The 12,758-nt window shown below is 41.6% G+C and overlaps 1 protein-coding gene across 4 annotated transcripts in view; it reads left to right on the top strand.

The window, feature by feature from the left end:
* Window positions 1-12,758, top strand: part of DIS3L2 (DIS3 like 3'-5' exoribonuclease 2) — a 204,361-nt gene that overhangs the window by 15,376 nt on the left and 176,227 nt on the right. For 3 of the 4 annotated variants that reach the window (XM_026070976.1, XM_026070977.1, XM_026070975.1), the window contains 3 exons: window positions 6,174-6,332; window positions 6,630-6,772; window positions 12,559-12,612. In XM_026070976.1, the coding sequence (XP_025926761.1) occupies window positions 6,174-6,332; window positions 6,630-6,772; window positions 12,559-12,612 (356 nt within the window). Of the gene's footprint in view, window positions 1-5,365; window positions 5,582-6,173; window positions 6,333-6,629; window positions 6,773-12,558; window positions 12,613-12,758 lie in introns of all 4 variants that reach the window. The other variant, XM_026070978.1, reaches the window with a different exon arrangement.

The raw sequence follows: 12,758 nt of genomic DNA, 5'->3' as shown, positions 1-12,758 counted from the left end.
ATCTTCCAACGAGTATCTTTTCTCTTCCTGGTACTGAACTCTTTCTCAGATCAGCTATACCACAGCTGTCTCTGTGTTTTTCCTTTTAAAACAAAACAGAACAAAAGTACTTGGCTGTTACTATTAGTGGGACATTTAATCTCTTAAATCCGCAAAATATTTTGCAAAACATAAATAGCTGGTTGCTTCTGACCTGTCTATGACCAGTGTTTTTATTGACATAATTCACATTTGAGATCACTTCATTGGCGTTTGTTGTTTTTGCCTGCATGCAGTAATTTGATCCCGGATATTATAGTAGTCATTTAAGTGCTTGGAGTTTTTGAGTTAGTTGCTTATAAAATACGGTATATATGGGAAGTCACCGGTGCATTAGAAATTAAAAACTATATAACAGACATACTTCAGCTTTTCATTTTTGACAGGGAATTATTTTAGAGGCTTCTTTGAGCAGGAGAAAATATCAAATAACTTTTAAATTGCCCGTTTAAGCATATGAAAGGGGAAGACATGAGGATCCCAGCAAAACCTCCCTGATATAAATGCAGCTTTTACTGGCAAAAGCATGCTTTTGCTAGTAGAGTTTATTTGACTTTGGAGAATGAAATAAATAGTTGCCTGGTACAACTGTGTCAACACTAAGTTTGTGCCTATCCAGCTAAAAACTGCATCCCACCTAACTTGTCAAAACTGACAGACAGCGAGATTCACAAAAGCACCTGGGGTGGGTTGTTGGGGTTGTTTGGATTTGGTACTTTTTCAGTTCTGGACATCTTTGCCAAACAAGAGTTTCTGTAGGCTCAGCTTTTATGTTGAGACTGTTAATATGTGCTATTACACATCAGCTTCCACAGTAGCTCTCAAAGTTGTAGGTAGAACTTTTCAGGAGCCAAAGGGTCAACTTGAATTTGCAGACCTGTGTGGTGATGCCTTGGGCTGTCGCATGGTTGGCCTGTAATTTCYTTGGGTCTCTACTAAAGATGAGAAGGAGGAACGTACTTTGTTTAGTTTTCTTGCCATGCATAAGTTAGTCCTATGCTCCCATTTGAGCCAGACTAAGCAGGGGCTGGTGTCAGAGTTGTTCTCATTGCCTGTAGTTGGTTGATTTCTACTTTTGCTGGGAGAGAATATTGGGTGACCCTTCATATGGTAGTTGACATGCCTTATAGCTCATGGATGTATCCTTATAGTGTTTTATTAAGCACATGGCTGGGTTGTCTTGAAGATTTAAAGGTCAGGGGATCTCTTGGAAGGTTTGAAGAAAATTGGTTTGTTGTCGAAATCTGTCAGCAATGAAGCGAAACATTGTAGAAATACAGACAAATATTTAGTAACCATGTGTTGAAAGAGTCTCATTAGCTGATAACAAATTGTTCTATTGCATTTTATCAGTTCCGTGGATTTGCTTCTGTTTCTTTTCACGCTTAGACTAACTGGAGAAGCGCGGGTGTTTGAAAGATCCCTTCACATAACTGGATTATGATCTAATACTGGGAAGCAATGAAAATTTCCTTAGCAATATCAGAGTTAGCGGAACAGGTATTGGACCCAAAGCAGTAAGTAGTAGATGGAAGTGTTTTGCTTTGAAAAAGTTGCAGAACAATAGGGGGTATTGTTCCCTTCAACTGTTTCAACAACACTTCTTTTTTTGAATACAAAGGGAATAATTATGTGTTGAGATAGCTGTCAGTGGGGTGAGATTCCTAAACTTGTAGGGTTGTTACCAGGTAACCACACAATTGTTATGATGCTCTTGGACACTTCTGCCCACACCAGGAGAGCCGGGCTAAATATAAACAATGTAGAGACGCTAACAAAGCTGAAAGTTCAGTTAGAGGTAAAAATGCCTAGTGATTAAGTAGATGCACTTTGACAGGAAAGGGGAAAGCTATCCTGAGATGACCATATATTAGAATTTACTCACGTCTCAAGTAAATCTAGTTCATGCTGGATCCTGGATTGGAGATATCCAAGTATTCATGCATGTGCTAATAAAAGTTTAGTAAGAAATACTTTCCTTCTGTGCTGATAGTCATCAAATGACTTGGCAGGTGTTAGAGGGCAGTTGGAAAGTTGTTTTCTTTTTGGTAAATCAAATTTAGGGTCTTGGTCCTTTTTATAAAGCAATATGTGAATTTGAATATTCAAATTAAGGACKTAATCTCTAATCATGCTAAATTCCATATAGTTGAACATTTTAGTTGATTTAGTTGACCATGTAGTTGATCAACTAATATATTTAATTAAATACAGTACTTTTCAAAACCTAGACTATTGAGTGGTTTTGTGTGACTGTCAAAATAAGTTGATTTAAGACATCCAGCATTCCCTCTTACTGTAAGCCAGATCAATTATTCTGGGAAGCTGCTTGCAAACTCTTTTTTTCTCCAAAATATGAAAAGATTAGTAAACATGGAGGCTTAAAGACCAAAAAGCACCGCTGTGTGATGTCATTGTTAGTTGTGACGGTGATGAAGTGTGATGCGTTGGATTCCGGATTGATCTCCAGCGCTGCCCTTGCAGCAGAACTGAACCAGCCAGTCTTGCCTGTACCCAGGATGCCAGACTCCGAGCTACTGGTTGGAGTCAGCCTCCAACTCTACCCTTTCTGCTCCTTTTCCTGGCAGCCTACATCAGGAAGAAAAGTCAGTCATGGATTGTGGGCTGTTCTGAAAGCCCAGGGGACGCCACCCCTTTTTCGTTTCATGCCTCTGTAGCTGTGAAGGCGAGAGTTGTGTGTTTTCACCTCCCCAAAGCGCTTCTCCTTGGCTAGGTTGAATGGTTTCCTGCTCCGCGTGTACAGTTCCTGGGTCGTTCTGTTTAGGGGTTCTTCTGATATCTTTGCAGGGAGCCTCCTTGCCTAGTGTAGGTGTCTGGATTGTTTAAACCTTAATCTCACTCCAAAGGACTTCAGGTAATGAAAATACCAGAATATCTAGAAATCCCAGACAAATGGTGGCTGCATCCACAGAGAGCAGCTCCGCATCATTTGTGTAGCCAGATGAAGACAGCAGAATATGTCATATTTGCTGTGTGTTGTGAATAGTTCTGTGTCTTGCTTGCATTAGAATTGCTCTGCATTCAAACTTAAGTAGTTCTTAACACGCGTACGTTGTCTGGTGCCTTGTGGAGGCGTCCACTGCCCAGTTAGGATACGTCAACCACCCTCAGCTCCCAGCCACCACACTTCACTCTCCCTTATATTAGAGTTGAGCCCCCCCTCCCTTTTTTTTTTTTCCAAATAGTTTCTTCTGCATTGGGATGCAGTGACCAGTTGGCTTTCTTCAAAAGAAATTGATTCAGCTTCCTAGTCACAGATTATTTTAATGTCTAGAAGTATTTGTTGTTGTTTTGTGTGATATCTGTGCTCCTTATCTTAAAAGATTTTGGTATGTCTTGTAAATCGCACAACTGTAACCCTGTAGAAAAAGTAAGACTTCTGATGCACCTGGTGTTGGAATACAGTTTAGGTTTGTGGTAGCAGTTATTTTAGAAACTTTAGTCTCAGTAGGCTATGCTATCTAGAGAGTTGTCAAGTTACAATTGGCTTTTTAGAATGATGTCTGTCCATGGAAATATTAATGCCAGCCATGGGAGGCAGCAGAAAAGCCTATCGTAAGAATTATTTCTAACTTCCACTTTAAGGGACAGGTGTATTACGGAGGTAAATATTGAGTCTTGTTGAGACAGAGGACAAGGTGAAGTTAGCTCTTTTTTCTTCTAAAGAAAGAAACAGGAGAAAAATTACACTCATGCAGAATTTCATGTGTTCCTTTTGACCGCTTATTGTGACAGTTTTCTGTGGCCTGCTTCCAGGGGGTGTTTTTGGTTAGCCATAAATGTCATGGCCAGTGTAGTCAAATATTTATGCAAAGTGGCTATGTGTAAACTGGCTTGCAAGCCAGCTATGTTGCACCGTAGTTTGTTCATCTGCATAAATTTTGTCTTTAAGTGTTTGTGTCACAGTCTGAGTGGATGAAAAAGACCCCTGGAGAGCAAATGAAAGTTTTTTATGTGTTGGAAACACACAAGTGCCTCTCTGCTGGTCTTGCTTTCAGCATGGGAAGGTGCTTCTCTACGTTTGCTGTTGCTGTGCAGTGTTTTTGGCAGTAGCAGCTCAGGACTTTCTGAAACGACAGACACAGCAAGTGCTGCTACAACTCTGCTCTACCATGGCTAATTCTTACTCCCAGCTCACTTCCAAACTTACTAGACGCTTTTTGTTCCTTTTTCCTGTATTTTAATTTTCTCTCTTTTTTTCCAGCTCCTCCCTAATTACATGTTAAAATGTAACCTCCTTTTTATCCCAAGTTCTTTAATTCATAGTAGTATTTTCTGTGACTTGCTGTCATAGAAACGGTGGCTGTAGAGGACCTCAGGAGTTCATGTAATCTGTTTCACTACCTCAAGGAAAAAATGACTCTTTAGACCAACCTTGACAGGCATTTGTCTCACCTATTTTTAAGAACCTCCAGTGATGCCGATTCCATGAGCTCTCTGGGTGACTGGTCTAGTGCCTCACTATTTTAACGTTTTTACAAAGATCCAGCCTCCTTGTCCCTTGYTGCAGTTTAAGTAAGATTCCTTCAGCAAAATGTCGCTGAAGAACTTACAGAGCCAAGGCTGTTGCCAATTCAAATGCTATTCTACTCACATCTCTGGTCTGTGCTTTTAGTTTCAGTATCTGTTTTGACTTTGATCTCTTGACCATTAGGTCATCTGCAAATCAGCTAATTTTAATCCCCTCTCATAATGTGAACTGTATATGTAGTATTGCCTCTTTCACACCTGTTGAAGCCTGAACCTGTGGCTTCACCCTTGCTGTGTTCCGGTTGCAATCTCTGTTCCCACTGTGTCCTCAGACAGTCTCTGCTATCAGTGTATGCACAGAGTATGAAAAGCTCGCTCGTGTAGAAAAAGGCCAAACTATGCTACCCTTATCCTTATCTGTGCTTAACACATAGGCTCCCTCTTCATTTCAGCATCCCATTTAGCGATACTGCTCAGGCATTTAATCTTCTGGGCTGGTCTAAGGCAATACCTCAAGTTGTCTGTCTTCCTATCTTGTTTCTCCTCTCTTGGTTTAGGAGGATCCCTCCTCTTGCTGATTTGTCTGTTATTGTATGTGAAAGTTGCTCTCAGTCTGTGACTGGGTAGGGTAGCAGTTTTCTCTTATTGTGCCATATTTTTAAAGATTTCTGCTAAAGTACAATTTTTTTTGCCTTTTCTTCCCACTGCCACAGTTTAACTCTCTGAAGCAATTGGGGATTTAGTTTGTGAAAGACACCATACACAGAAAATTTGCCTTGTAACTTGGGTAGCCCCTTAGCAAATAAGTTGGCATTGTACGTTTTCTGACTTGCAGGTACAAGCTTGGACCCAGGGAACGTAGCCAGGAGGGGCTGGAAGGCAAAGCTGTGATGACATGTTCAGTATCCAGGTGGAGGGCCAAGAGGGCAGCTGCGTTGCGTTGCATTCCAATGTGCTGATCCGTGGAACAGCATTGGCATAAGCTTTGGAAGCTGCTGCTTGCTCTCCTGGCTGTAGGGAAGGGTCTGAGGTGATGGCAGGGAAGAAAGGGGTGAGTCTTTTCAGAATATTTTGTGTGATTGTGGCTTATTTTGAGCAGGCTGGATGTTTGCAACCCTGGCAGTTCTTTGCAGTTCGTTGTGTTCAAGGACCTTGATTGGTTCTGCCTCTGGTAGCTCTGCAGTTAACTAGTCCAGAGTGTGTTGTTTTGATCCCCCTCTCTCCCCCCCCCCCCACTGCCTGAAATAGTTAATTTCCCTGTGACTTGCATTTTAAAACTATATTTTTTCACTATTTGGGGGCTTAACAAGGTGGAGGGTAGAGCTTTGGAAACAGTTTAACAACTTCACATTTTATACACTCTAATGAATTTCCCAGGATTTTGGAAAAATTGTATCCAACTTTAATACAGTAATTTCCAGAGTTTTGTTTATGCTAAAGTAAGTTAATGGTGGATTGAGGCAGGAAGAGCCAACAGATTGCAAATGAACTAATGAAGATGTCGCTTCTTTTGGGTAAAGAGCATGACACACAATTGTGACTTTTACTGAAATGCTGCAGACTGTGACTGTCACCAGGGCCACAAGCTGGCAATGGGGTTCCCCCTCCCTCCCCCATTATTTCAAACCTGTGTTTGATTTCAGGTGCGGAAAAGAGAGGGTTTGCAAGGACCAGAAACAACTCTGAATCCACAAGAGCTCCCCAGAACTTCGATAGGAAGAGGCAACTCTCTGAATCGCAGACAGAAACAATGAACAATTCAGACAGCAGAATAAATCCTAGACAACTGGGAACTCCCAGAGGTATTAAAGCAGAGTGCGTACACGCTTCAGGAATAAGCTGCCTTGAAGCATGTACTCAGCACTATTAAAAGATGTGCTGGGATGAATAGTCTTAACTCTAAAGTGAGCTGTAAAAGACTGTTGGTTATCTGTAAAATATGACCATTCCAGGCATTTTGGTGTTCTGAAGTCGGGTGCCAGTATTTCTAGGCAAACTCAAAAGTTCAACTTCAAATACAAAGCTTCTGTACAACTGCTGTTAAAATACATAGACAAGTTTGGTTGGCAAGATAACTCTTATGAATTTCTGTTTTGCAGGAGGATCATATGGTGCTGCCCTAACATCAGGTGATAGAAAGAATCGAAATAAACCCACTCGAGGGCGGAAGAAGAGTATATTTGAAGCCTACATGTCRAAGGAAGATGTTTCAGCAGGACTGAAAAGGAGAGAACTAATTCAGGTGCCTGGAACGTAGAATGGCCTTACTTTTGTGATAAGCCTGTGGAAGTTATAGGCATAAATGTCATTTGGTTGCATGACAAGGAATTGATATGCCACTTGGAGATGCTAGAGGAGGATTCTTCTTTTTCCCCAGGAGGTTCTAGGAATGGAATAAAACCTTTTATGTTCAGYTAAAGTGCAGGTTTTGTCTTGGCTGCATGTTCAGAGAAATTCCTGATCCACAGATGTGATGCATTGTAAAGTTCTCATTGGATGATCATGATGAAGTCATTTATTGTGGAGACTCTTACTTGTACAAATGATGCTCTAAAACATAGCAGGGGCTGGGAGAACTCAACTGAAAGGGAATAGCAGTAAATAAACAGTCCCTGTCTTTGTCGGTCTAAGTAAAAATGAGTGCCCATAGCAAAATATTCCTCACTGAGGAATTCCTCACGGAGAAGTTGGTTAGTCCTCAGCAGTGAGGTTGCAGATGTTTCCTCTTTTCAGTCTGTTTTTTATCAGCTCTTCCCAGAAGTCTCTCTCCCACAAAAAAGGGAGAGTGATGGTGCAGGTAATGCTGTAGTCCCTGGAGCCTGGTAGAGCTGTGCCTACCAGGGCATTGCAGTAGTGTTATGAACTACAGCAAAACTGGTTAAAGTAACATAAAAGAGCCAGTCGGTCATGTCAGATCCTTGATTTACTTGCATAATGTTGTTTTTACACTTCCCTAAGATAGGGCTGAGCCAGGCAGTTCTCAGGCTGTCTTTGACAGTGTATGTTTTACTGAAGTAAGGCACAGATAGTGGATGGAGCAGGTAAGCCCACTGAAGTGCAGAAAATCAGTTGCCTGTGTGCTTATGGTCATTTGCCTTGAACAGCTAACAATAAGCATGTCCTCATTTTACAGATTCTGTACCTGTCAGTCAAAGATCTGACTTTATGCTTTTAATCTGAGCAGCAAAACTACAGCTGTAGTTAGGGAGCGAATCTTCTCCTAGTATCTAGCAACATGTGGGAGCAGACCTGCCATATGTGTGGGTAGTTGGATCTCAGGAGGGGTCTAGCATAAAAGCAGGCAGGGCTGAGGTTCACTGAGGGGTAGGAGAAGTACCATTGCAGTACAGTTCTCATCGTGGTGTCATGTTCCTCAGGACAGACTCAGCATCCCTGTGATATCAGACTGGCAGGCGAAAGTTGGTGAGGGCAAGAAAGACACTCATGCTATCCTGCTGAGGCATCATTTACCCAAACATTCACTGATGCGTTGCTGTTTAAGTAGTATTGTGATGCTGTTAAGTTGTGATACTTATTTTCGTCTGTACAGTCAGAGTTGCAAATGGCATCCCTTACCTTTTGTCTGATTTCTTGTTATGATTATGTAGTAATTCTTGTATAATAATGTAATATAAAGGCATAATTTTTGGAAGTGTGATGAGGATTCCACATTTAAGACTTCAAACTGATTCCTTCTTGAAGACTTATCAGGTCTTAGCTTTTGGAAGAAAGACTGTACAGCATATCCTTGCTGATTATCAGAGTGGCCCACATGGCCTCAAGTCATGGTCTTTTCAAAGGTGGTCATAGACATCCACACCTGGAAGCAAATGGTCAGGGAAGAAATRGGAGCCTTGAGCTGTGACTTCCCTACATCTGATTTTAGATGGCTGCAGCAGCATATGGTGGCAACTAAAGCTGTCTTAACTTCAGGAGTGTTTTTGGCACCTGTTTGCAGTGACATGGCCTGGCAGTAGTAACTGCAGAGTGTAAAGTCTGCCTCTGAGGTGAAGTATAGCTGCAAATGATAAAAGGCACATCAGAATATTGCTACTACCCGAGAACCCTATGGAAATGCTAAGTCCCAGAGGACCTGTGATTGCATACTATTCTAGCAAAAGAAGCCCTAGGTCTTGTAAATGCCTCATATCTACTTCAGGTTGTGTGCTCTGCAACTGGAAGAGTCGTGTGCTTTCTTAGTCTGTAGCCATTTTCCTTTCACCCAGTTCCTTATCTCAGGGAAACAGCTGAGACTGTAGAAGCTGGATTTAATCATTCAGGTTTGAGTGTCAGATCATGAGCATCCCAGCTCAGTATCTCTCATCTTGAACTCATTCATTCTCATGAYCTCATCAAGATTGTTTGTCATTGCAGCTTCAAACAGGATAGGTGAGATCCCGAAAGCAGTTTTAGTGGATGGACAGATATTCAGCACTGCTCTTTGATGGGGGAAATAGCAAACAAAAACCTGTTGTGTTAATCCCCGAGAGCAGGGAGATGGTCTGGCATGGTAACCTGCARAAATGCACTGCAACCTGTGGAAGAGGTGAAGAAATCTACCAGTCTGAATCTGATGGTCCCAAACAAACTTCAGGTCTAGCCAGTCAGAAGCACAACCCTCTGAGCAGGGGAGTCCCCCAGAGTATCATGGAAACACTGGATTTGCATATCTCTGAATGAGAACATGATCTCTTATAGGGGAGAAAACCCTCCTGTAGCTCTGAAGATGTCGTGGACTCTGGCAGTGGGGTTATGTAACTAAATAATCCTGAAAGCCCTAACTGGGGAATCTACTGGCAGACATGGGAGGTCTTTGAGATAAAACATGAGTGCCATGAAGATCAAGCAGTCCTATATCAGGAGGAACAAAAGTGTTATCTTTATGGTTGCTGAAGTCTGTCAGTAATAGTCTCAGTGACCTCGGGTGCTCTATCTGACATAACCCAGTTTTCAGTAAGTAGCATGGAGAAGTGTGCCCATGAGGATTCCTGGATTCACTTAATCCTGGGATATGTGCAGAGGTATCCTTCCACAAGAATGGACATTTTTGCACAGAATGCATAGACTGCCTGCTTCCCCACCTCATAAAACTATCTGCGATGAGCAAACACAGCATGCATCAGGTTGACTGGAATGATACAGGCTGGTCTAAAGGCAAACAAGATTGAATAACTTCTGCGTAGTTACGTAACTGGATGATGTTGGCTATACACAACAGATGAAGTCAGGTTATGTATTAAGGAACATTGACCCAAAGGACAGTAATCATCTTGTGAAGCGCCAGCCAGAATTTCATGTCTGCTCCACGCCTCCAGTGTCTCCCAACCCTCCCTGCAGGGATGGTGGGGTCAGGCGGAGCGAGAATGCGCAATGTACAGAGGCGCTGAGCAGACTTTGCCATCRAGCTGATGTTTTTTTGGGGAAAGCTGCTTGTTGCGGGTATGATGACCAGGGTTTCCCTGATGGTCATGGATTGTTTTATTCAAAGGTGGCCTTGGCATAGTGGGCAGATACTTGAACCCTGGCCTTTTCCAGTGTTTCACACACAAACTAATCAAGGCGTACATGTTACGATAGCTGATRTGAACTGCTTGGTTTGAGATGCTTGACGTTTAGTCTGAGTCTTTCCTGCTCTGGTTCTAGCAGAGCAACTTGAGAAATCACGACCTTTTTGTGTTTTGCTGGAGGAGCTTAATAAGGTTAGAAACTTTTGGCAAGTGTGTTTGAAGCTGACCTGAATCATCAGAAAGTGTTTTAGAAACCTTCCTGCAGACCTTTCTCTTCCTTTCAAARCACAGGCCCTACTGACATAAAAACACTGATAAATATAGCAGCTATTGTTTGCAAGCTATTGTAAAATAATACAGCATTAGTGTGACATCATGAGACTCTGCAGCCAGATCCTCAGCCCCTAATACACATATGAGAACAGTTGTTCGTTGCAGATGGGGAGAGTGRCTGGTTCCAGATATGATATCACAGCGTGAAATGTGCAACATTGTAAATAGGATTTTCATAGGCACAGATAATAGGGCCCATCTGCTTTCTAAGATAAACTTTGGGAGTTCCTTGCTTAAAGGAAAGAGCTGAAGTATTTTAATGCTCCTTGACGTAAGAATTCTAATGCTGGTCATAATTAGATAGTGCATATGAAATGTAGAGGTGCCCAGTGCACTAAACGTAGTAAGGCTTCACTCTGTTGTGTATTTGCTTGAGCTGGGTGTCCGTGTGTGCATAGCCACTTAGGCGCCTTATGGGCCATGGATGCAAACCCTGATTTTTCACGCGCATATTGGGCACCTGGCTGATTGACAGCTGCCCCAAACTATCCAAGGGGGGTTCTCCAGAGTAACACAGCATATCCCCTCATCTGCTTTGTGCTGTTGGATAGATCCTAGATATGGGACTTATTTGACTCATTTTCAAGCAAAGCAGCTGTCCCCTTTCATTTTTTCCTCTCTTGTGGCTCTCTGTAGCAGCTTCCTTTACTAAAAGTGGCTGATTCTGGGAGAGATGGTGGGGAAAAACCATTATGAGTTTTCCATCAGTGGGCACCAGTGCTAACAGAGGATGATGACAGCAGGTTAGCTCTCACTTTGCCTAACCATAAAGTAATCCCAGGGTTGATCCCAGTGTGTCGTCTTTGTTTCTTGCCATTGTCCTGGGTAGCACTTGCCATGTGGCCAGTGTGCACATTAATACTAGTTACATAAGGTATAAAATAAGACATTGCAGAAAAGTACCCAAATAAGATTTCACGAATATAGAATATGAGGTGCTGGTACTTCCAAACTTAAGCAAATAAATAGCTAAGCAAATAAAAACAATGGAAAACCTTCATAAATTTGCAGATTCTTCTTCAAGGCAGCAAGACTTTCACATGCAATCAGCTTTATTTTCCTATTGTCTGAATGTTTCCCAGAATACATAAAAAATTATATGCTGCAGTAAATTTTTAAGGAAGCAATTCCTGTGAGAGGTTCCTATGATTGCTTAACACAGAAGTGCAAACAGATGGAATCTGTTCATATAACAAATTGGCCAACATTTTTTCAAATATACAAACGAAGAAAGTTTTAAATTTTCAGAGCAAAGCAAAAGCCTTTGTGAAGGCAGATGCCTGGTTAAGAGTTGTGTTTCCATAAGAATCAAATATTGTCAGTTTTAACTGCCACCTGAATCACAGTTCCCAGGACCCTTTTAGGGTGGAAATGGCACTGTTGCATAGCCTCTAACTCACTGTTTGGCTCTCCCTTTCTCTTGTTAACTGATGCAGCTCAGTGCAAGCAGAAAATGGGTTGGTTTACTTTGGAGGGGTCATAGGTATTTGTTGCAATGAGTTGAATCTTGAGTTGGCAGATAACAAAGTCGAAATAGATATACCCAGGACTTTCAAATGTTTTTAAAATGGTTTGACTTTAAAAGTGTTTAAACAGTATTTCATCTTTTAGACCTTAAATGTTTGTTTTTGGAAAATCCTTTCTATTCATCTTTGAAAAGGTTCTTTATCACTGAGTTATTGCTACTGTGTCTACTGGAACAGCCAGAGCCCCATAAGGCTCACGCCTGCTGCCATGCTACTGCAGCAGCTCAGCTTTTGCCCTTTTCCTCCTGTCCTCCAAAATAAGCAAAATCAACACTTCCTCTTTCCAAACCAGAGCAAAACAAACTGTTTCTGACTGTCAGTTTGTTAATAAAGGTGGTGAAATCTTTAAACTCAGGAGAAACTGTGTGAAGGGAATAGGAGGACTTGGATCCTCAATTCATCCAGTAGCAGCAGCAGCAGCTAATGATTCAACATCTCTTTGGTGGCAGGCTGCAGTAGATCAGCTTAAGCCTGTCATGAAACTGCCTTTTGGCTTGAAATCGCTCGGATGCTAAGTTGACAGGACTTGTACTGTATAATGAAAATTCAGATGCATCTCTCATGTTTCACAGTAGATATATTACAGCTCTCTAATTTAACTGATGTTATATGAAGTTAATAAGATTCATGCATAATCTTTCTTCTTCTTCTCTTTTTTTAAGGGACCCTTGAGAATAAATCCTAAGAAATACCATGAAGCCTTCATTCCATCCCCAGTAAGTGTAATTATATAATGCTTTACAGTTCATAAGTGAAGGTGTATTAAGATAGGAATTATGTTGTTTATGAAAGGTCACTCAGAGGTGAATGAGTTGGGAATAAATGAACATGATCTGGATTTTTTTTAATCAAATATTCCCAA

This window comes from Apteryx rowi, unplaced genomic scaffold (assembly GCF_003343035.1).
Source record: "Apteryx rowi isolate R43461 unplaced genomic scaffold, aptRow1 scaffold_32, whole genome shotgun sequence".
Taxonomy (NCBI): Eukaryota; Metazoa; Chordata; class Aves; order Apterygiformes; family Apterygidae; genus Apteryx; species Apteryx rowi.
The sequence above is the reverse complement of the archived record's forward strand: the minus strand, read 5'-3'. Positions and strand labels throughout refer to the sequence as shown.